The 21,673-nt window shown below is 36.4% G+C and overlaps 1 protein-coding gene across 2 annotated transcripts in view; it reads right to left on the bottom strand.

Moving 5' to 3' along the window:
- Positions 1 to 4,286: 4,286 nt before the first annotated feature.
- Positions 4,287 to 21,673, bottom strand: part of gbe1b (glucan (1,4-alpha-), branching enzyme 1b) — a 118,454-nt gene continuing 101,067 nt past the window's right edge. For both annotated transcript variants that reach the window (XM_043258907.1, XM_043258909.1), the window contains exons 15-16: positions 17,103 to 17,220; positions 4,287 to 5,238 (exon numbers count right to left, since the gene is read on the bottom strand). In XM_043258907.1, the coding sequence (XP_043114842.1) occupies positions 5,176 to 5,238; positions 17,103 to 17,220 (181 nt within the window). In that variant the 3' untranslated portion in view covers positions 4,287 to 5,175. The remainder of the gene's footprint in view (positions 5,239 to 17,102; positions 17,221 to 21,673) is intronic.

The following is a 21,673-nucleotide window of genomic DNA, read 5'->3' as shown; positions in this document are numbered from 1 at the left end:
GTGGTCCTCACCACACTGTTAGCAGCACTAAACTTTTCAGATCAAGTGAAGCCCTGCTTTAAAATTCATCATTAAATACTGATGACTTGCACATACGGGTACACTCATTTTATACACTTTCAAAACTGTTGCAACAAAGACTGATCAACAATTTTGGAAATACCTTTTTTCATTTGCAAATAAGGGGGTGCCAATATAGTGTATGTCTAATATAGAACAAAACTAGTTGACAAAACTATTTAGTGACAGCAAAAATGTAAAAGACGTAACACAAATGACAAAAACAAATTATCCTTTTTTTTTTTTTTTTTTACATTTTTCTGTCACACCACAGGACACATTGACATACACTTATGTACACTTTATATAATTTATAATTTAATGAAAGAATTAGATTTTTGAAATATAAATTATAACACAAATGTCTAATGCACATTGATCATACATAAATGAATAGTTTGTATATTTATCATGAATAAACCCAATTTGTTTCAGCCTGAATGAACATGGCTTGTTCCACTGCTAGCTGCACTTTTATTTAGGTTTATACTTTTTTTTTTTAAATAATAAATATAATTGTGTTCTCAGTGAACAGATTTGTGCTGTTTTTAAAACAATTTAAATAAAAAAAATCTAAATAACATAAATAAATGCAAACAGTTAATAATACACTATATGGCATGTTTTTGGTGGAAATGTCACATTGTATTATCACGAATGTATAAATTTGGGCCTAAAGTAGCCTGTATGTATCTATAATTCTTTCCTGAGCGTATAGGCATATATATTTTACATGTCTTAAAATATATTCGTACATCAAGTTGGCAAAAGAAATCACAAATTTGTTAGATAATTATCTAATTTCAGCATAAAACCAAAAACTAGTAATTCCACTTAAGTAGTGTAGATTATAATATGCATGAGTAAGATCTTGGGCCTTTTTTATATTACTAAAATAGCCGTAGACGTCTAAAAGTGCGACCTTAATGATTTCAAAGTAGACTCTCTCTCTAAAGTAACAGCAGACCGAGGTCGCTGACACGCTCCTTCCGCTAGATGGCAGCATTCCTCCACAAACTACACGGCCAGCGCTCAGCGGCGCAACTGCGCTTTATTCACGGTTACCTTCATTAACGGAGTCACTCACGGAACCTTTAAGCGTGGCCTGTAACATCAGAGCAGCACCCCACGCAAGTTTATCCGCCCCGCGAGGGAAACGCGAGACAGACGCGGCGCGCGCGCTCTCACGTGCTACATTAAAGGCCAGACACGCGTCACGAAAGAGGACGGTTTACGCGGGGCTCCGGTAAGCGGAGACGGAGGCGCAGATGAAGCGGAGCGAGAATAATAAGCATAAAAAAAGAGGCCATTGTCCGCGTTTCCGTGACCTTGCGGGGGAGTCCGGGGTCGCGGCTTTCTTCGGTCGCTCTTGATTTCCTCGCAGCCGCTGAGGTGATTAATGGCGGACGGCGGACTTGATTAGCTAAAAAAAGACGGGCGAAACAAAGCGGTCCCTTTGCTCCTGTTGACTCCCCCGTTTAGATTAACACGTTCAATTCAAGAAGCGTAATGAAAATGCCATTGGTCAGGATGAAAGGTGCGATTAAGCACAACGTCCTCCTTCAAATTCACAATGGTCCTTGTGGAAGAGGCAGATATTTATGCAAAGTGGCCCTCTCAAAAGCTTTTAGCATTACAGCGAGTGATTTTAAGCCCTTTTGGTGTTACGTAAAGGCAAAGGAGGCGTTCGGGAATGGCGTTGAACCGATGGGTTGGGAATATTAATGTTTTTTTTTTAGCGCTCAGCCAACAAAATATTAAAGTGACCATATGGTCGGGCGGTTAACGGGAGGCCCTTGTAGTGGAAACCCATTCCGGTCTGTAAAAAAAAGGTTACTGTAACCATATGTATCGCTATTTCTTGTAGTTATTTCTCAGCACGACTTTGATTTGCGACTGTTTGTCACATTTGGATTTTTTTTGTACCCCACATCACGACTTTGTTTCCCTCAATTAAGTCTTTTTATCTCCCAGCGTGACCTTTTTTTTTCTTTTTTATCTCCCAGCGTGACCTTATTTGCATTTGGTGGCTTTGTTTTCTTGTAACTGCGTCTTGATCTCAGAGTTTGGCTCTATAACCGTAAATGCGACTATTTAGCGTCTCTGTTTCTCAGATTTGGGATTTTATCTCATAATTTTGCCTCCCATTGTTTGCTTTTTACATTGAGAATTTCTATCCCTCTCCGATGTTGCACGTAACTACATTTCACAATTTTAATAGAGCCTTTTTATCGGCCGGTTTGACTTTACCTCTCGCAATGCGACTTGGCTTCTTCTTTTTTTATCTAAAGTCGCAAAGCAACGTTACATTTCACAACTGTGACTTTTTACACCCTGCCGTTCGCGAACATAATTTCTGCTTGACTTTGTTTCTATAGAATATTCTATATCTCACAAGCCTGGCCTTGTATCTTTTATGTGATTATATATTGCATAATTTAGACTTCAGCGAGCGTTTTTATGTCTTTATGACCTTATATATCACTTTTTTTTCCTTACAATGTCACTATATGTGATTTTATACTTCACACCTGCAACCTTTTTATAATTAAGAACTTATATTCCGCAACGCTAGCACATCTTGTTTTGATGGACTCTGATTTGTGACTATCTCTTAACACCGTAACTCATCTTCTAACCTTTCTTTTTTGTGTGTGTTTCGCAGGTTTCTGTAGTTTACAAAATATAACCAAGCTCTGGCGAGTTACGCAACACTCGGAGCGGAGCAAGCTCTCAAGGACCTTGAATGAGTATATCAGCGCGTGAGGATGTGGTTTGTTGTCTGTTTTCGAGCACTTTAGAGACTTGATCTGTTAATCTCAGTGATAAAGATGTCACTGTCACCGACAAAGCCTTTTTAAACATCTCTATATACAATCGCTGCATTAAAAACCCGACAAGCTCTCGAGTGCAAATTTGCCGGCGATCAATGGCCGTGAAAGCACATACATCCTGACTAACGGGAAAACATCTACCGTAGAGGCACTACGAGCTGCATTACTGGTCCCGGCTTCTGATTGGTCAATACTGCGATTCGACCTTCGGCTCAAGAAGAGCAAAGAACCACCACAGTTTTTTTTTTTTTTTTTTTTTTTTTTTCAGAGGTGCTTTATTTCGGTTCAGGATGGCTTTCGCCCACAAATGGCACAGTGTTTGACATCGCACACAGATATCCGTTGGCCTTTCGAAGTTTCGAAATTGGTCTTGCTATGCATTTTGTTCGTTTTCATAAACGCAAACAACAAAAATAAGCGGCGATTGTGCATCTTTTTTTTTTTTGCTTTTTGGAAATCTGTTTCTCGGTGTGACAGATTATGCTACCAATTCCTCTACATTTACGAGAGCGTCGCTTTAATAGAAGGCCAATTTCGATTTCTTCGAACCACAACCACAGGACAGGTTTAGGTCCGGTGATGCCTTGATGAGAGAAGCTTTCAGATTACAATAAACATTGTCATATATTTTCACACTTGATTCTGGGCTACAAAAAGCTGTTCTCATTGAAAATAATAAATGAATACTATTGCTGTCAGACGATTAAGTGCGATTTATCGCATCCATAATAAAAATTCTGGTTTACATAAAAATGTATGTGTGTGTACTGTGTATATTTACTATGTATATATAAATATGCACGCATGGATATGTATATATTATATATAAAGTATATATTATATATATTACATATATATATATATATATATAAAGTATATATTATATATATATAAAGTATATATTATATATATATAAAGTATATATATTATATATATAAAGTATATATATTATATATATATATATATATAAAGTATATATTATATATATATATAAAGTATATATATTATATATATATATATATATATTTTATATATATATATATAAAGTATATATATTATATATATATATATTTTATATATATAAAGTATATATTTTATATATATATAAGTATATATTATATATATATATATATAAGTATATATATATATATAAAGTATATATTATATATATATATATAAAGTATATATTATATATATATATATATATATATATAAAGTATATATTATATATATATATATAAAGTATATATTATATATATATATATATATATAAAGTATATATTATATATATATATAAAGTATATATTATATATATATAAAGTATATATTATATATATTATATAAAATATATAAAGTATATATTATGTATAAAATATATAAAGTATATATTATATACCTAATAAATATACACAGTATAGACACAAATTATGTAAATAAACATTCATTTTGGACGCGATTAATCATATGACAGCACTTAAAATATATCTTACAGACGTTTACACGCATGTTGGGCAGTGAATTAGCACAATATCTGAGCTACGTGACTGTCCGATTAATATTATATCAAAAAAAATCAAAACAGGGTTATGACTGGAAAAATTTAAAGGCACCAAAAAAAAACAGCCCGTCAGAAAAATATAACTTAGATTTTACGACTTTACACAGAGTTTATGTATTAAAAATATATAATTCAACAGCTCAGCACTGAACTGACATGTAATCAATACCTCGTTCTCAAACGATTTTTTATTTTTGTGAACTAGGATGAATTAATACTTGCTGCGCATAAATATTTATACAGAACTTAAATCACCGACACAGAATGTCAAAAAGTGCTCGTGTCAAATTAAATAGCAGACAAATCAAACTTGCGTCAAAGCAATTATATTTGCTTTTCACAATTACGGTATTATAAATACAGTGCTGAATTATTGCTTATAATACTGACCACAGTCAAAGGGTTCATTTACTTATTCACTGTTGAATGGCAATTTCAATAGTAATTAACATCTGGCGTTCATCTAATCAAATTTAGCTTGGATTTGAACATATCAAGGGCTTGACGATTAGACTTGAGCTCAGTGGGGTATCGAGAAACCGGTTCTTGATAATCAATAACCTGTGAACAATTACCCAAGCAGAAATGAGATCGAAGGTATTCAGAACATCTTGTATTTAATTGATGGGAAAATGCAGGCTTTCTGAAGGACGACGGCAAACACGCTGTGAATGGAGGTAGGTCGAGTCACAGAAGTGTGCTGGGTTTCCATCTCGTGGCGAATCAGTAACAGTAATCGATTTCCTCGTTGGCCAGAACAATAGCGGTTCTGCAGGGAATGTAAACCTGAGAGAGTGGAACAGCCAAAGACAGAATGAGATCAAAGGGACCCTGCGTTTGTTTGAGGCGGCGTAGCATATTCTGAAACAATGCATAACACGAAAAAGCGTAAGCGTCTACCGTGGAATGTGGGGGGAAATAAAAAAAAAGAGTCAAAGTTAGACCACAGCTATTATTTTCACATTCGTGGATTCAAGGAAATGGGCAGAATGGCTGTTAATAATAATAAAAAAAAAATGATACAGTGACACGGCGACAAATAAAATAATTCAATCAAATATGCCTGAAAGAAAAAATATAAAAGGGAAAACATTATTTTATCGATTTAGATGTTCATAAAAGTTTTGCGTAGATATATCTGAAAAGTTTAAATATATCCAATGACTTTGACGACACTAAATGTGGTAATGATGTCCAGCGGTCCTCTCTATGATATGATAGAGTTAAATGAATTCATCATTTTTGCTTTTGCTTGCTTGTTGCACATAACCTCAATGTGGAGGACAAACGTTTGAGAAAATATCAATATGTGAATAATAGCCTTTTCCAAAGAAATAACAAATGCTTATATATAAACTGCACTGCAAATGTATTTTTCAAGCCTGAAAAAAATACAAAATTTGTCAGAAAACACTGTCAGAACAAATAAAATGACATTTTGAAGTAGGCTGTGAAAATTTAGAAGTGAAATACAGTAGAATTGTACAGTTAAAACCTGTTAAATGGTAGGTTCCCAGACTATATATGGTGAAAAACGGTATTGGACATTATATGTAATTTTACAGTAGTGTACTGTTTTTGAAAGTGGAAAAGGATGTATACTTTACAGTAAATAACCGTTGGAATCATTCCCAGAAATCTGTGTTACATTTTAATAACTGCTTCTTACATTAGGGATATATGCTACATCTAATGTTGTTAAATTAATATTCGTTGCATTATTTCTGTTTCATGTGTGTTACTCTGAGGGCGTTTAGTGTTTGTGCGTCTTCTATATTATGTTAATACTGAAAAGCTGCCTGTGATAGGCTTTGGCTCATCATGTGACTTCTCATGAACAGTCGCTTTTGATGGTTATCAGTGAATTACAAAGGTTCAAAACAGATTTCAGTTACGTCCATAGCTAGCTATATATACACCGACAGCCACCAAATGCAGGTGCTGATGAGAAAAATCACACGATGAACCAAAGCCCTTCGCAAGCAGCTATTAAATAGTAACAGTATTACATGTCACACGCAACCCTAATAAACATAACCGAGAAGAAAAAACTAAGAAACAACAGTTATTTCGAAGAAAAAACAACCAGCTCAAACTAAATTTCAAATGCAATTAAGGGAATTGAGGCAATGTCAGTTTACAGCTTTCCCCTGTAAATTTTACAGGAATTTTACAGGTTCTTACCGTAGCATTCGAACAGTGTTTTTTTTACATTGTACATTTTTTTTTGCAACCGTGTAGGTGGGTCCAACACATGGTCTCGCCGATCCAATCTATTTCACAGAAACATGTTTCTCCTGCCCTAAACCTCTACAGGAAGGCAGGATGCGTGTTCACACGGCAGCCATGGATCCCTGACCCATCGAGCGGCGCTCCTCCGTAAGGAAGCCTCCCTCAGGACCCCGCGTCTCAATACCTCCTCCCTCGCCCAACGAGAACACCTCCGAACACGAATTCCTCCGCCGGCGGAGCGCCACGGGAGCCGACGACTCGCTGCCGAAACACTGACAACCGACATCGGTAACTAATTAAACACACTCGGCGGGGAGAGACAGAACAGCCGCACCTGCCGAGACTTAAAACTACCGCCGCGTGTCAACAACATTTACTTTCCCGAGCCGCGCAAAACAATGGTGACAAACAGAGGATTAATGGGCTAACAAAGAACAGCGGAGGTCTCTGATGTCATTATTACGGCACGCCACACACATGCTGATTATCGCAACCGATGCAATACGACGCTCGTTAATAAAATGCGATGCTTTCAAATTAGATTCTGGCTTTTGAATATAGATGGGTTTGATTAAATGTGCAGTGGGGAACGCGAAAGGGGATCAAAGGTTTGGACTCGAACTTAATCGAGATACAATTGGTATTAATTGCACTTGGATTAATAGGATTGTTGGGCCAGCGACGCGACGCTTAACTATTCATTTATTCAGAAATTGGGCCTGCATTAAAAATTCAATTCGCACACGCAAGCACTTCAAGCACATTCTGTTTTATGATTTATTTTGAGATTTTTTTTGTCAAGGCCCAGAGACACAAATGCAACGGTGCTTCGACTGGCCTGAATTTATAATGAAGTAAAAAAAAAAAAAAAAATCTCATTCATTAAGACGTTAATAAATTATAGTGCTTTTAGATTATATGCATTATTTAATTCATGTAGAAGTATTTTAGGCTACACTTTACAATAAGCTTCCATTTGTTATCATTAGCTAACTGCATTAGTTAAAATTAACAATATAAAGAATTCTTAGTTAATGTTTATAGTAATACATTGTTAAAAATCAAAAGTTGCATCTGTTAATATTATTTAATGGACCTAACATTGACTAAGTTTTTTTTTGGATTAACTAATGTCAACTAAGATGAATAAATACTCTAACAAATATATTATATTTTGTTAGTTAATGCATAAAATACTGTATATAATTATCATTTATGTCTATTGAGTTTATGTGTATTCAATATGTATTAATAATGTACACACACACATATATAAATATATATATATATATATATATATAAAACTAAAATACAAATATAATACAAAATTTGAGTAACAGTTTTGCTGAATTTGCACAATTCAGTTCATTTTCTTAATGCAACTAACAGCCATCCCAAACTGCAGAATGAAATGAAATTTTGATAACAAATTCTGCACAAACCGTAGACATTTCATTTAGGACACTTTGACGAAATTAGATCTTTCTTTCTTTTTTTTTTTTGCTAATGTGACAAACTATACCTGCGGTCACTCTCCGCCGCCTCTTAAATCGACTTTTCGTTACATAACGTGACGACATTTAAGTGTCAAACCAAAATTCGGTCCCACTTTATTCCAGAGCGACTGTAAAATATTCAAAAAGCACTTTTTGAAAATTACAGCATTTCAAGGCTTGTTGTAGGAGCTGGCAGGAGCCGTGTAGCAGGTGTCTGAAGGCCGTGACGGAACATGTGGTTTATTGTTCTCATTGTGCCGAGCCGCTTTCTGCTTCAAGGACAGCAAATCATTAGAACTTCTCTTTGTGATCAGCATGAAAGAGAATTTGGAAAGCGAACGAAAGGTACGGGGCCGCCGTTTGATGCGTAAACAAATTGAAGATGTTCTGAAAAGCAGGAGTCTGCCTTGAACGGTATCTCGCGCAATCGCGAGTCGCTTTTCCCCCGCAGCGGGTTTTGTGAGGTCCAGACTTTCAAGGAAGAATCAGAAGAGCCTTTGGGCAACGGCGCTCCAGCGGGCTGACGTTCAGCCGAGTCGGATCAGTGAACATCGTGCGCTCGAAACGAGCTCGGTTCACGCGCCTCGGGGAGATGTCGGAGTCTTATGATGACCTTCTGAAGACGGGAGCGTTGTGTAACCTTAAAACAAGTACACTCCAAAACAATCCGCTGCCTCCTTCTCCCCCTCAAATCCACGTTCACGGGTCTCTGGCGAATACGCCCGCCCGACTAAACTCTCACACGCACCTGTCTCTTATCTCGTCCCTGCTTTTCAAGTGCTTCTCGACTGAAGCGGAGCGAGAAACTTCGGCTGGATGCTGATTTATGGTGCGTGGCCATAGAGATCGAGGGCAAGAAAATAAAACGGTTACATGATACACGTGTAATTAAATCCATCCGTTTCAGATAAAAAGGCAACTAGTGGGGGGGAAATGTTTGGAAGGCGGTGGTCTGCGTCTTTTAAAAATGGAAATGGAGATGTTGGCAAATGATTGACGCGCGTGCAGGTGATGCTGAACTCTGTTCATTAAAGCTTGAATGGAGGAAATGAACAAAATATATGTGAAATCAATAACTGAGTCACTCTGCGCGGTTATCAAAGCATGTAAATAAACATTTGATTATATTCCTGTATATATCTGCGTTGTACATTAACTATACTACATATTATCATTCAATATATTTTGATAAAATAGCACAGGAGAAAAAAAAATTATATATATACAGACGTGGACAAAATTGTTGGTACCCTTCGGTCAATGAAAGAAAAAGTCACAATGGTCACAGAAATAACTGTTATCTGACAAAAGTAATAATAAATAAAAATTCTATAAATGTTAACCAATGAAAGTCAGACATTGTTTTTCAACCATGCTTCAACAGAATTATTTAAAAAAATAAACTCACTGAAACAGGCATGGACAAAAATGATGGTACCCTAGAAAACACTGAAAATAATGTGACCAAAGGGACATGTTAATTCAAGGTGTGTCCACTAATTAGCATCACAGGTGTCTACAACCTTGTAATCAGCCATTGGGCCTATATATATGGCTCCAGGTAATCACTGTGTTGTTTGGTGATATGGTGTGTACCACACTCGACATGGACCAGAGGAAGCAAAGGAAAGAGTTGTCTCAAGAGATCAGAAAGAAAATTATAGACAAGCATGTTAAAGGTAAAGGCTATAAGACCATCTCCAAGCAACTAGATGTTCCTGTGACTACAGTTGCACATATTATTCAGAAGTTTAAGATCCATGGGACTGTAGCCAACCTCCTGGACGTGGCCGCAGGAGGAAAATTAATGACAAATCTAAGAGACGGATAATCCGAATGGTAACAAAAGAGCCTAGAAAGACTTCTAAAGAGATTCAAGGTGAACTTCATGCTCAAGGAACATCAGTGTCAGATCGCACCATCCGTCGTTGTTTGAGCCAAAGTGGACTACATGGGAGACGACCAAGGAGGACACCATTGTTGAAAACGAATCATAAAAAAGCAAGACTGGAATATGCCAAACTACATGTTGACAAGCCACAAAGCTTCTGGGAGAATGTCCTGTGGACAGATGAGACAAAAATCAAAGTTTTTGCCAAGGCACATCAGCTGTATGTTCACAGACGAAAAAATGAAGCATATCAAGAAAAGAACACTGTCCCTACTGTGAAACATGGAGGAGGCTCTGTTATGTTCTGGGGCTGCTTTGCTGCGTCTGGCACAGGGTGTCTTGAATCTGTGCAGGGTACAATGAAATCTCAAGACTATCAAGGAATTCTAGAGAGAAATGTACTAGCCAGTGTCAGAAAGCTTGGTCTCAGTCGCAGGTCATGGGTCTTGCAACAGGACAATGACCCAAAACACACCGCTAAAAACACCCAAGAATGGCTAAGAGGAAAAAATTGGACTATTGTAAAGTGGCCTTCTATGAGCCCTGACCTCAATCCTATTGAGCATCTTTGGAAGGAGCTGAAACATGCAGTCTGGAAAAGGCACCCTTCAAACCGGACACAACTGGAGCAGTTTGCTCATGAGGAGTGGGCCAAAATACCTGCTGAGAGGTGCAGAAGTCTCATTGACAGTTACAGGAAGCGTTTGATTGCAGTGATTGCCTCAAAGGTTGCGCAACAAAATATTAAGTTAGGGGTACCATCATTTTTGTCCAGGTCTGTTTCATGAGTTTATTTTTTTAATAATTATGTTGAAGCATGGTTGAAAAACAATGTCTGACTTTCATTGGTTAACATTTATAGAATTTTATTTATTATTACTTTTGTCAGATTAAAGTTATTTCTGTGACCATTGTGAGTTTTTCTTTCATTGACCAAAGGGTACCAACAATTTTGTCCACGTCTGTATATATATATATATATATATATATATATATATATATATATATATATATATATAAACCTTTTAAAATTAAATATTTTACATATATTTTTAATAAAGATTTCAATTTTTACATAATGAATAAATTCTATGTGAACTACGTAACAATGCCAAAAGAAATCTACTTGGGGAAAAAGGTAAAAGCTGGCCAGTTTTCTATAGAGTGCAAATGAAAAGAATTACAACATCTCTACATAAAATATGTCGTTTGAACACGAACGACCATTTATTCTAATTAAAATGTTTAAGCGCCAAATAAATGTCAATGAGCGCGAAGAGGCCATTCCTTAAACGAAACACGCCGCCAGAGACTTTTAAAGTAATAATTTAACCAAAAATCAATATTCTGTCATTTATCAACCTCACCTGACTTTATTCGCTTTCTATTTTTGAACGCGCTGCTCAATTCCATACAATGAAAGTAAATGGCCTTGACATTTGCAAGACAGGATATTCAAGGGACACCGACCTAAACCCAATCTATTCCTTTTACAAAGCTTTCATGTTAGCAACATTAGCGCGCAAGTCGAATAATGACGCTGCATTGTGTGGCTTTTTAATCTTTTTTCAAAATTTTGACGGCACATTTCCATCCAGTTGCACTGTCCAGAAACAGAACAGCAGGGACATTCTACTTAACTTCTTTTTCTTGTTCTCTACGAAACGACACGATTAAATCATAAAAGAAACCTCATAGCCATTCCAATAGATCTGGTATTGGATTTTTTTTTTGACTTGGACCATCACTAACGTTATTCCTTTAGAAAATAACGGGTAGTGACTACTGAAATCTAATTTCCAAACGATTCTTATAAACACTAAAAATCTGTCTGGAGATCGTGGGGGCAAGGAATTCATATTTGTTCGTCGTCGCAAAGCGAAGGGGTGGAATATTTTTTGACTGGCTCGGCGCCTCCGCGTTCCTGGTTCCGCCGAACGCGTCGATTTAAGAGCGCGCCGCGTGTCAGCCTTCGCGACGCCTTCAGACGGCAAACCGGAGTTTATTGTCACTCACGGGAAACGGAGGTGGTGAGCTGATGGACCCATTAAAGAGAAGAAACGGGGGAAGAGGGAGGAAAAGTTTACGCGCACTCGCGCCGACTTTGAAGCTTAAATAAATCATGGAGAAAAAGCGCGCTGAAAGGGGCCTTACCGTGGCACCTGCCAACGATCACGATGATTAATTTCTATCTCACGCAGGTGTGTCATCTCCGAGCTCGCGGAAAAGACAAATATCACGGAGAAATCGTCGCCAAACGGCGCTCCGTTGTCTGCGCGGGCCTCGCTTTATTCCCTGCTGGGGAATGCTACTGGTCGCGCACTTGTTAAAATAAACTTTGCGTTTGGCAGAAAGTGGCTGGGAAGCGATGCAGCGCTTTCTGAATTAATAAAGTGCTGCGAAGAAAGAAAAAAGGGAATGTGTAATTTTGGGGCTTTAATTGATGAAGGCTGTCTTAATGCAGCTGGGGCTTCCAGAGGAGATAAAAGAGGAGGGTTCTGTACAGGGAGCGGGGAAAGGCTTGCGCGGAACCCGATGTGCTTTACATGAGGGTGAAAGTACAGTCAAAAATATAAGATATGGGGGTGTGCTGCAAACTGTGTGCTTTAAAAATCAAACAACTCTGAGCAGCTACTAATCAGAAGCCCTGTATCATTAGGAGCCACGAGATGCAGTGTTGTGTTCCTGAAATAGATACTGCGTGCAACTGAATGAAACTGAATGCACACACACACACACACACACACAAACGTGTCTGTTGCTTTATATATACTATATATGTGTAATATATATATATATATATATATATATATATATATATATATATATATATATATATATATATATATATTTTAGATATTTTATATATAATATATATAAAATTATTATATATATATACACACATATTATATATATATATATATATATATATATATATATATATATATATATATATATATACACAAACATATATATATATACACACACACACACACACATATATATATATATATGTGTGTATATATATAATAATTTTATATATATTATTATATATAAAATATCTAGAAATTATATATATATAATTTATATACATATACATATATATATATATATATATATATATATATATATATATATATGTATATATATATATATATATATATATATATATATATATATATATATATATATATATATACATATATATATTTTACACATATATAGTCCAAACATGAAAACTATAAATTATTTCAGCCACTTTAAAAGCACTATTTTTTCTTATTTTTTCTGTTTCTTATTAACTGAAAAAAGAGAGAGAGAAGTATACATGTAATCATTTTTCAGATCCATTCTTGTTTTGCTTATGTATTATATAATAATTTGTTCCATAATCATGTAATGGTCAATGCTTTGGCCAATAAAGCTCATTTGAATTTAAGAGAGCGCTAGAGAGAGAGGTTTTTAAGTTTTAGTGTCCTGAATGAATTTAACCAAAGGAAGCATATACAGTATATCAAATATATAAACAAAATATGGCAATTAAGACGCTTTCGTCTCTGACGTCATAAACCGAGGCTATTCTGTATTCTGTTGTAGTTGTATCTTACAGATTGATTTGGACGTGCATCGAATGGATCAATATAAATTCAGACTTGTATATTAATATCAATTTGTCAGAGTGCGGGTCATGCCAATTCAACTTGAAAACCACAACATAAACCCGTCTGCTAGTTAGCCGTCTTATTCATATGCAGAGAGGAGCCTAAATCTCAAGACAATGCTTTAACACAACTACATTTTCTGCATGAAGTAAGCAGCACTAATAAGTAAATCTCCAGCACTTACTGTATCCTTGACACTATGAATATCAATGGGTAAAAAAATTAAACCATCACAAAGTCAATTTTTCTGAATTATGCATTTAGCTCAGGGTTTCGCCGCTATTTTCTGACAAAGGCCTTGAGATCTCTTCAACCCTTGAGGTCTCGCAGAGTAAGTTCTGCAAGTTTAATAGTATGAAAATAATACAGGTTATGAATAATGTAGCTTTAATAGATGGCTGTTACGGTATCCTGAACATGATGACTGTGATCGTAATTTAAAACTCACGTGTGGCTTGTGCAGGAACATTTCATTTCTTGGACCTATTGAACAAAACCACCCTTTCACTCAGTGTTTTTTTACTAACAGGTTTCTAAAGTTTTGGTATATTCATTTTTTTTTTGTCATTTTTAAGTTTTAGTACATTTATGCAATTTAGTGCCATTTTTGTTATTGTTAATGTTTACGTAATTTTTACTGCGGTCAAATGATTAATCGATTTAAAAAAAGTTTTTGTTTATATATGTACGGTGCTTATTATTATGTACATATAAACAAAGTATATATTTAGAAAATATATAAATTGCATATACAATAAGTATATACATTTATATACTTATTATATAATATAATTAATATATTTAATATATAAACAGCACATTTTATTAGATATTTAATATATAAACAGCATATTTTTATAATTTTATTAACATTATTTTATCTACCTATTTTACAGATTTTATTTCGGTTTTAATTTTAGTCTTTAATGTTAGTTAAGCTTAATGCAAAACTCTGGCAACCAGCTATAATAATAATAATAATAATAATAATAATAATACATTTGCATTTTTTTTTAAGTTAAAGTTTTTATGGTTTTAATTAATAACCATGCAATATTAACAAATAAATAAATTATTACCTACTGACTGTAACCTGTCACTCTACAGATGAGGGAACAATTTAGAATAAAATAAAATCCAAATAAAAACAAATAAATAAATACATATTTTAGCGAACTAGTTTAAAATTCCTCGGTTGTAAGCGCAAATATAATTTTCAGTTTACATATTTTTATTTCATATAATTTTCAGTTTACATTCTTCAAAATATCCCCTTTTATGCGCCACAGGAGAAAATCAACAACACAAAGGCGGATATATTATATTCATGAATTCAGTCTATTAATTTGGTCCCAAGCAGTCATGCAACTAAGCAAACCTAAGAAAACAAACATCAGTTATGCAAATTTTTTGTTTCGCCACCTTTTACCTGCAAGCTCAAGATTGGTCCATACGCTCTGCTTAACAATTACTAAATTATGTTGACAACAGGACAAGTCAGCAAAACGGAAAGTTTGCTTTTGAATTTTTATGGATCTTATTAAATCGTCAGCAGGCCCTCAGGTAAGGAGATGAGGGGGATGACGAAAAAAAAATATGAGAAAAACAGGGGAGTGCTCAGAAGCGAGGAGGAATGGAGACTTGCATCGTGAGCTACGGCCTCAAACGGGGGGTTTTAAATTTCACGCTATGCATTTAATTTCAATAAGGCCTCTAGAAAGAGAATACACAATATGACAGCTGGAATCCAAGAGATAGAAGAGCTTATCTGATGGAGACACGTGACTCTGGATTAATTGAACTATGACGACTATAGATAGTCTTGCACCTGACTCCTGTTTATTACTGTTCTGACAAAGAGCCTAATGCATAAAAAGAGCCCAAAGCAACATTATATAGTGACGGCACGGTTCGAAATGTGTACATGCATTACTTGAGTAATGCACGGTTTAAAATGTCGTACATTGCTCCAGCTCAATCACAAAGTCTAGCCTTGAGCTTCAATGAAAGCTCCTTCGGTTTTCAAACACGGAAGGCGTTTTGTATGCTAATGCGGGAAGCTAAAACAATAAGGAGGAGGAAAAATTCTCTCAGGATGCACCGCGGCACGGAGCTTTCCAGGTTTAGAAACCACTCTCGAAAACGAACATTTGATCAAATGTATTCACCCCCACCTCAGACCATCTGAGACGTTGGTGAGTTGGTTTCCTCATCAGAACAGATGTGGATTTAGCGTTGCTTGGACGGAAAGAAATGTCTTTGCTAGTTTATGTCCATTTTTTTTCCATCCAGCGCAACTAGAAAATGCATTTGCTGGACTGAAAAAAGAAGTGTGTTCAAGCGCATTGTCGGCACGTTGCTAATATGAGGAATGTGAGATGAGATGGATTGGTTTTTTTGCATGCTACGGCCAAAAAAACACCCATTACTTATTAAAAAAATAGGGAAAACCCATTTAGACTAAGCGCACTGACTGTTTCCCCGTCGTTAAAATAGCAAAAGTGCAGAGTGCGTCGTGCGCTTTAGACTCTCAGATCGTTAAAATAGGACCCAGGGTCTGAAGCCGTTTGCATTACTTGAGAATCATTGCGATGTTTTTATCAGCTCTTTGGACTTTTATTCTGACGGCACCCATTCACTGTTGAGCATCCATTCGCGGGCAGGCGATATAACGTTACATTTCTCCAAATCGATTTCGTTCACCTCTTTAAATCTAGGCTCAGGGATGAATACATCTTCTTTTTCTTTAGTTATTTGGGTAAACCATTCCTTTAAAAATCTCCTAGATCCAGTTGTTTCAAGACAGACGTTGCGGGTTGATTTATAATAAGGCGTATCTTGATTTTTAGTTGTTTTGGCTTCTATTTAATAATTTAAGCTCCCTAAGAACTCTGCCGAGGCCCCCCGGCCCCCCTCTAATAATCACGTAGTGCAGACTACGTCAATTATTTAGCTAGGGTTGTTTTACGTTCAATTTCTCTTAGATACCCGAACACCACGGTTTACTTCATTTGCATCTTTGTTGCGTCGTTTCGATTCGATCCAGTTCTTGTTCTTATTCTTCGAATTTTTATCGCTTGATTACCGAACGTCTACTTGAGCAATTCAATGAGAAACTGTTTACTCGTTTTTAATTACTCGGGCAATGTTTACTTAATTAGAAACGCTTAAAGGCTACGTTCCGTTACTTTAATTTAATTTGTATATATATTTCTATTTATATAATTAAAGTGCGAATCGTTTTTGCCGTGGTATTAAAATTGGTACCGAGAAATTTAAGTGGCAGTGTTTTCAGTGCGCTCCAATTAAACGGACATCCTCACATATTTTCCACCACAATCGACGAAGCAAAAAGTACGGATTGCTTACCAACATAGAATTGGGGAGATTGTTGAATTCCATCGGCTCAGAGAAGAAATCCGTGTTGTGGTCGAGTCTTCCGTGACCTCCATACTGGATTTCATCCGAGTCCAGTTTGATCTTATATCTGGAGCGGAGTGTGGTTAAGGAACCCAGAGAGACACAGGAGACGCAACCTACGAGAAGGAGAAACCATGTTTTCTTTCTTTATGAATGCGACGGACAAATCGTCAATCGAATTAACACACGGATCTAACGATCCACCAGAATGCTTGGATACGAGGCTCTTAAAGTGACTTTTTGCGTTATCTTTCACTCGAAACAAGCCGCCATCTTCACGGTGTCCACTTTCTAGACGTTCTTCAGCTCGTCGGAATGCACCGCGAGTCAACAGCACTGATTGCTTCGAGCTCCTCCGAGACAATGACACACATTCGTCCCACATAAACACGCGCACCAAAACCGATGAGCCGCCACATCAACAATTCCAAGCAGAATTATTTATCCATTTCGAAATATTAATAATGTATTCCCATCAAAAAAATGTTTCAAACAACACAAAACGTGCACTCACACAATTTCGCTCTGTCTGCGCTACGCCGACTAAATTAAATATTAAAAAAAGTAATTGCCTAGACTCATGACCGGAATAAGAAATATCTTTGACAGAGAGCATAAAAGAATAATGAAGACGCATTTAGTGAAAATCTATTTCATGCGGATACAGATGCCTTGAAAATTTAAGGTGCTGAGGTTTCTGAACATCTGGACCGCCTCACGGATTTCCATTAATGCTGAAATTATTATCTGTGCTAACTGACAGCATGTCACAGATGCTGTTGATGGAGCTAAAGTTAAATCAAACAATTATTTAAAGACAACATAAAACAATTTAATGTCCAAGAGTGAAACGATATTATGTGGAAAATGATAGGATTAAAACCGGTTCCGTTGCCAATATGCACAAGAAATGGCACAAAAAAGGCTGTAAAATACAGTAAAAGTTATTACATTTATTTAAAACCGATGAGTTGTGCACAGTAAGACCAGGGACATTTAGCAGGGAAAAACAAATTGTGCAAATCATAGTTAATCAATAGTTATTTAAAATAAATACTTAAATTATATTAATATTTTTATACTGTATTTTCTATAATTTATTTGCACAACAACAGCATCAGTTGTTATTATTATCATCATTACAATAATTCCAATAACTATGTAATAACTAGGTACTAACCTGAACCTATCCCCTGTAGTTTCCTTATAATACAAGTACTTTCTAAAGTAGGTACACTGTAAGTGCACACACTTTAAAATAAAGAGCAATCCATTATTTAAGAATAATAAAAATAATAAACAAACAAAATATGACGACGATCATCGCCATCGTTATTTTGCCTTGGTAACGTTGGCAATGTTCCACGCGTCTACAAATCTACAGAAAACATTATTTTTTTTTTAAACATTTACAAAAAAACGACTTTTGCCATTTAATTGCGGTGTAAATATACAGTTTTCACCCTGGAAGTGCAAGTAAACAACTGTACTCTGTGGCACAAGGAAGGAGTCCCCAGTCTCTCTATCTCTGTTTACCTTGGCCCTCTCAGGGGTTTAAACAGTTGTGAGTTGTAACAAACATGCAGACAGGCATCTAATTGGCTGCTTGAATAATCACCTCCTATCCCCATGGGCTAGCGGTGGGTCTCCGTGTTATCCTCAAACGCTCTCTTACTCTGCCCCGGAGCTGGAGCACACTTGGCTTTTACCGCCAGCTTGCCGGCTTTGATAGCGATGATTAAAAAGAAGTGTTGCTCGGCGTATTGTTCCTGCTGAGGATGACGACAGATGCCCCCTCCCGACCCTACTCCCCCGTACTCCTATTTGCATTGAATTTTCTCACCGACAGAACAAACTTCCTTTGTTATGGATATTTCGGAGATGTTATCGGGAAGAGAGTGAGAAAAACAAAATGATCCGATGCCTTCTTTTTTTCTCAGAGAGAATTAATAGGGGATTCGTGTAAGTTGCTTACTGCGAGGATTTATGGAAAAAGTAAAGCTTGCGAGTTCTTCTTAAAATGCAGGAAATGCCTCACATTTATGAATTAATCGCAGACCGTTTTGTTAATTTGCAATTCAAACATGCTAATAATAAACACTGGTTATATATCTTACACTTTTAAAATGTGCCTCCAGCTACAAAACTGCAAAAACGTACCTGTACATAATTCACTGCGGTTTTCAGGTAAAATTAGCGCAAGTGGCAGTAAAACGGCAAAAATATTTGTTCCTTTTTATGCAATATGAATACAGTGGCAGATTGCCGATAAAAACATATTCCACGTACAGCCCAAAACACTTTTTACGATAGTGCATGCTTTGTAAACTAATCCATTTTGAAGTTTGCATCACATAACCAGCTTCAAATATATAGATTATAAGAAGTAAACTTGCTCGATAGGTCACCCGGTGAAGCACTGGTTTTCGATTTACGCAGTGCAATTATTTTTTTATTTGCGACATTTATAATTAATGTATAATTAAGCATAATTAAGTGCTTTTATAAGTACATGTACCATGTAACAAGTACACATTAAGATAAAGCGTTACCCAGAACCATATTTGCAATAACATACACTCAAGTACAAGTCCTCCGAAGGTTTTTTTTTTTGTGTGTTATGTTTGGTTTTGCCCACACTATTGGTTTAGGGTTTAACACCACTCATGGCACATTGAATAAAATATAAATAAAATATTTTCACATCAGTTTTGAACAGAACTAAATGCGCTTTTAGTGTCACTCACTGGGCACAAAATGTACAAGAAAATCAAGCGTCGCCACAGGCATTTTCTAGCGAGACCTGGTTGGCTTTTAGCACGCTGGCTCGACCACCAAATGAAATAAAACACGCCTGAACATTTTTTCACTTGTAACTACAAATAAAATGCATATCAGTAGCTAGAAAAAAGCAAGAGCTTTAAACGCTAACATTATTTAGCATTCAGCTATAAAAATGAAGACAAATATGGTATGAAATGAAGGCAAATATTACACAAATCTATCAATGGTTTAAGTAATATTTTGTGCGTAGAACAGAAAACTAGGACTCAAAGGCATTTAGTGGCAATCTCCCAAAAGTCGTTTTTCGTAAAGCCTGAACTACGCAGGGCTTCCAAATAGCCTCTTAGTGAGCAGATCCTAACAGAATCATTTTACCATATTGACCCGAATAAGACTAATTCGTTTTATTCTTGGACATACATCTGACAAAAAAAGCAGTCGTCTTATATTCGGTTCCTATATTCGGCAATATGTCACCATTGTTGAAAAGACTGTGAGTGAAAACAAAAGAACATGAGAGTCATGACTGTGTAGCCTGATGGGACCGAACTTCCTCTGTAAGTGATTTTAAAATGCAAGACTGCACACGAGTACATAAGGCTGTTAATGCAATTAACAATTACTTAATGCAATTACTTCTACTGTTAATGCAATTTGGGTTGGCTACTGAGATCTGGATAGACTTTAGAATTCACATGGACTACCTTTTATTTTTATGGTATATTAAAGTGTGTATATTTTATGTTATTGTTTTTTTTTACCAGTATTTACCACATGTACAAAAAAAGATCTGTTTTTCAAAAAGCCTTTTTCCAAAAGGAAGATCTGGAAAAACATGGGTCAATATGGATATCTAAACAACTATAGCACCTTCTGTGGTTCAATGGATGTTAAATGTTCTTTAAGGAACTATCAATGCCAATGAAGAGACTTTATTCATTAGAAGTTTAGGGTCTCGTAGGTGGGTGTGGTTTGCTGGTTTTCTGAGGGGTCTGACAGGAAGTCCATCTACAACCTGGTTTAAGCTGGTCTTTCTAACAGGCATGTGCCTGCCTGCCATTAGAAACTGGAAGTATATCTAAGCCGTTCCGAAACCAATAATGTTACCATCGATGCCAGCATTTGAAGTTGCAACTCTAGAGGAATAACACCAGAAGCAAGATGCAAGCAAGAAGTGCTGCGTTGCAGAATATCGGTTTCGTCCCGTGTGGATTCGCACAGACGGCAAGTCTGAGATCCATAAAAAGACATCTTCTGGGAGATGGAGAGAGAAAGAACATAAATAAGGCTCAGGGATCCTTTATAAAGAGGAAGTCTACCTAAAGCATTCACGCGCTGATCAATACCACCCATTCCCATTAGACAAGCATGAATATCACCCAGGACCAAAGCCTACGCGACAGTACAGCGAGCGCGAACGTGACGGAAGAATACTGAGTATGTGTGTGTGTGTGTGTGTAGATGAGCGCGGATACACAAGACCTAGGATGGCTAATTCAATGTTCCCTGGCAAGCGTGCCAGTGTAACAGCAGTGGCTCTCCAGCTGAAATTGGCAGTTGGAGGCTTTTAGCAATTATGTTTTTGTTAGCGCTTACAGATGCTTGTCTCGGAGGCCAGGCAGCGCTGGCGTTAAAGCACTGTAATCAACCAAGCCTTGCTGAACAAAGGGGAGGGCCTGAGATCAAAGTCAATTTGCTCACAGGAGGAAAAATAGCAGACGGGAGGATGACAGGAC

Source organism: Puntigrus tetrazona, chromosome 15 (assembly GCF_018831695.1).
Source record: "Puntigrus tetrazona isolate hp1 chromosome 15, ASM1883169v1, whole genome shotgun sequence".
NCBI lineage: Eukaryota > Metazoa > Chordata > Actinopteri > Cypriniformes > Cyprinidae > Puntigrus > Puntigrus tetrazona.
The sequence above is the reverse complement of the archived record's forward strand: the minus strand, read 5'-3'. Positions and strand labels throughout refer to the sequence as shown.